The sequence below is a fragment of the Malurus melanocephalus genome, unplaced genomic scaffold (assembly GCF_030028575.1).
Source record: "Malurus melanocephalus ecotype Western Australia unplaced genomic scaffold, MMel_1.1 scaffold_356, whole genome shotgun sequence".
Taxonomy (NCBI): Eukaryota; Metazoa; Chordata; class Aves; order Passeriformes; family Maluridae; genus Malurus; species Malurus melanocephalus.
Window position 1 is genome coordinate 653,390 of NW_026623588.1, and position 3,999 is coordinate 657,388.

Sequence of the window (3,999 nt, forward strand, 5' to 3'; positions counted from 1 at the left end):
CCTGCGCTGCCAGAGCCGCCGAAACTCCCGTGCAGAGCCCCGCCGCCGCCGGTAGYCCGTGCGCTGCCCCGGCGCTCGCTCGGGCTGGAAAGTTGCGGCAGGCTCCGGGCTCGGCTGCCGCGGGGAGGGGGCTCCGGACTTACAAAACCCGGCCGGGGGCACGGGCTGGGCGTTCGCACCGACCTTCTTCTTCCTGCACAGACCCGAAGGCAGCATCTTTGTTTTGTTTTGCTTTTGCCCTTCCTGCTACCGCTCCTTTCTCCTTGCGAGCGGGCGCCTCGGAGCCCGGAGCTGCCGCAGCCCGCGGTGCGGAGCGAGCGCTGATACCGAGAGCCAGGAGCCAGCCAGGCGGCCCCGGGGGCCGGCTCGTCCTTGGCTTTGTTGCTCCGGACTGAAGAAGCCCCAGAAGCCGGGAGAAGGAGGCGGCGGAGGAGGGGGAGCGGAGGAAAGGAAGCGAGAGCCGAAAGCCAAAGTTGGTTTGGAATAGGGGAGCGCGGCCAGCCCTCTGCCAGACTGCGCGCTGGAGTGAAGTCTCCAGCCCCCTCCGCCGGGAGAGGTGCCCGCAAGACAGCGATGGCCGGAGAGCTCAGCATCGGAGCCGAGCTGCCCACTAGCCCGCTGGCCATGGAGTACGTGAACGACTTCGACTTGATGAAGTTCGACGTGAAGAAGGAGCCCCTGGGCAGGAACGACCGCTCGGGCAGGCACTGCACCCGCCTGCAGCCGGCCGGCTCCGTCTCCTCCACCCCCATCAGCACCCCCTGCAGCTCCGTGCCCTCCTCGCCCAGCTTCAGCCCCACCGAGCAGAAGACACACTTGGAGGACCTGTACTGGATGGCCAACAGCTACCAGCAGATGAACCCCGAGGCGCTGAACCTCACCCCCGAGGACGCTGTCGAAGCCCTCATTGGGTCCCACCAGGTGTCCCAGCAGCTGCAAGGCTTCGAGGGTTTCCGGGCCCACCACCACCACCATCATCACCATCACCAACACCACCACCAGTATCCCGCAGTCACTCACGAAGACCTGGCCGGCAGCGGGCACCCTCACCATCACCACCAYCATCACCACCAGGCCTCTCCCACTCCCTCCACCTCCTCCAACTCCTCCCAGCAGCTCCAGAACTCGCACCAGCAGCATCCCCCCTCCAGCAGCGTGGAGGACCGGTTCTCAGATGACCAGCTGGTCTCCATGTCCGTGAGGGAGCTCAACAGGCATCTCCGAGGCTTCACCAAAGATGAGGTGATCCGCCTCAAGCAGAAGAGGAGGACCTTGAAGAACAGGGGCTATGCCCAGTCCTGCAGGTATAAACGTGTCCAGCAGAAACACCACCTGGAGAACGAAAAGACCCAGCTCATTCAGCAGGTGGAACAGCTCAAGCAAGAAGTGACCCGGCTCGCCAGAGAGAGAGACGCCTACAAGCTCAAGTGTGAGAAACTTGCCAGCAATGGCTTCAGAGAGGCCGGCTCCACCAGTGACAACCCGTCTTCCCCTGAGTTCTTCATGTGAGTGCTTAACAAAAATAATTAAAAAACAAACAAAACCCCCCCACCCCCCAAACCTGACCCCTGTCACCTTCCCCCCCGCTCCCATCCTCCTCTGACATCTCCATCCATCCGTCTGCTTGACTAGAGAGAAAGAAGGAGGGAAAAAATAGAGACTTGATTTTTTTTTTTTTCAGCATCCAGTCTTCTAGAGTAGCTGTGGGAAAAGTAGGCTGGGGGTGGGGATAGGAGAGGTAAAGTGCAACTTTTTGACTTTCGTGTGCGAGTTAGAGAGAGAGACAGAGGCAAAGGAGAAAAGGACAAGTGAAGCGTTTTATAGATCACTTGCTTGCAGAGCGAGATGGACTTTAAAAGAATAATAATAAAAAAGGACAATGAACAAGCCATCTATAACATACTGCCTGCTTGGAAAGAGAGAGGACATATACAGCACCATCTCATGCACAATTTACCTGCTTGGAAAAAGAGAATAAATAAAAAGGACAATATATGCAAACTCTTCATATATTGCCTGCTTTGAGAAAATGAGTTACAGGACTCAGATGGGACATTCAATCTAAGAAAAGAAAGAATGAAAGAAAGAAAAAAAAACTCATCAGTTTTATTGCCTGCTTGATTATATAGAAAAATACGAAAATCTGCATTAAAAATATTAATCCTGCATGCTGGACATGTATGGTAATAATTTCTATTTTGTACCATTTTCTTGTTTAACTATAGCATGTTGATCATCGATCATAGATTTCTGTTGTTGTTTKGTTTCATCAATAAGAAAAGCATCACAAGTTATCGAACTTTTTACTGCTTGTGCAGTTTTGTTCGTTGGTTTTGCTCTTGTTTTCTTTTATGGTTGTTAGCTTGTAAATATCTGCTACTTCAAACCGTACAGGAGAAAAGTACACAAAAAAACAAAATAACATTTCAGCAGGCTGGTTATACGGTTTGTTTGGTGTTAAAGAGAAACTTAAAGAAAAAAAAAGTTATGGGCATTTTGCATTAGAAAAAAACCAACTTTGTATATCTGGTGCACTTTTAAGTTGTATTTTTTTTTGTTAGTTTTCATTTTGGTTTTTGTTTGTTGGGGCAGAAGCAAAAACGCCTGAATGGCATTGACAAACCTAAACTTAACAGGGAAAAACCCTCCTCGGTCACTAGAACCTACTCCATGCCTTAAAGTGGCAGCGAAGCTCTTTCCTCCAGGACAATTCCCAGCCTGAGTGGTGAGGCTTGCCCGGATAGTTTCCCTTCTGATTGTACACTCAGGAAGCGAAGGACGGACGAGATACCAGTCCCATTTAAACACCAACTGCCCCTAGATTTTCGGTAAATAAAGAGAAAAAACAACCCCGAACCCTCCTCGTTACGAGTCAAGTTGCGATAGCAGCGAGGGCTCCGTGTTGCCACTGAAGTTGGGTTTCTCAATGGCTGCAGCTGATGAGTGGGCTGGGAAAGCATATAAATCTAAAACTTTTTTTTTTTTTTTTTTTTTTATGAAGACATACTGCAACTTTTAAGTGTATTCTTTTGCAATGATTTGTAATCTGCTTCTCTGCTTCCCTATGCAGCGAGTGAAAGTTTTAGCCAAAATTTATTTGCAGTTGTATAGTAGTAGTAGTTTGGAGTCTTATGGGTGTTTTTATTACTTTTTTTTTTTCCTCCTGCAGGTCAGTAAAAGGATTTACGTTGCACTGACAAAAATACCAAAATGAAAACTTATTTTTTAGTTTCCTTTTAGGATAGCTGGCACTGCTGGCCGGATGCATTTTAAGTTTGTATTAGTTTATAAATTAACAGTAATAACAAGATTGTAATGAACAGCATGGTGCTTGCAGTTTTAAATATTGTGGATATTAGTCATGCATCAGAAAACGATCTTTGGTTTTTACTGATTCAACTGTGTTGAAATCAAAACATTGCAGCAGCGGAAAAAAATTGTTTTTATTTCATGTAAAGTTCTGAAGGGATCAATTTCAAATCCTGCTTATGATATGAAAAATATTAAAAAACCTGGTCTATTGTAGTTTTATTCAGACTGGTTTCTGTTTTTGGTTATTAAAATTGTTTCCTATTTTGCTTATTAAAATCATTGAAATGGCATTTCTTGGAGGGACCTGCTTCTCTGACGTCTCGTGTTCCGGGGGAAAAAAAAAAAAAAAAAGGAAAAGTTATGTCCCCGTCCCTGTCCTCACCCTGCTGCGGGGGGCTGCAGCTCGGGGGGGTGCGGAGCTGCTCTGCCCCCTCGGGAACGCTGCTGCTCGCAGGGTGGGAACGCTCAGCCTTGCACCCTCCCCTGCTTGGGTCGGAGCTCGCCCGCGGCAAGGGGAGCATCACCCCAACCCCYCCGGGGGAGCGGAGCGGCGGGAGCCCCGCACCGAGCCCGGCTCTGCCCGGAGTGTTCCCCCGGCGCTCCGCTGTGCCCGCCGGCAGCGGGACTGTCCGGGAGAGCGGGGAAGCGCTAAGGCAAGGCAGTGTTCTTTCTGTCTTTTTTCTTTTC

General features: G+C 49.8%; 1 protein-coding gene across 1 annotated transcript; it reads left to right on the top strand.

The window, feature by feature from the left end:
- Positions 1–6: 6 nt before the first annotated feature.
- Positions 7–3,615, top strand: MAFB (MAF bZIP transcription factor B). Its single transcript, XM_057378386.1, has one exon. The coding sequence runs from the start codon at positions 574–576 to the stop codon at positions 1,507–1,509; it is 936 nt and encodes a 311-aa protein (XP_057234369.1). The 5' UTR covers positions 7–573; the 3' UTR covers positions 1,510–3,615.
- Positions 3,616–3,999: the final 384 nt, after the last annotated feature.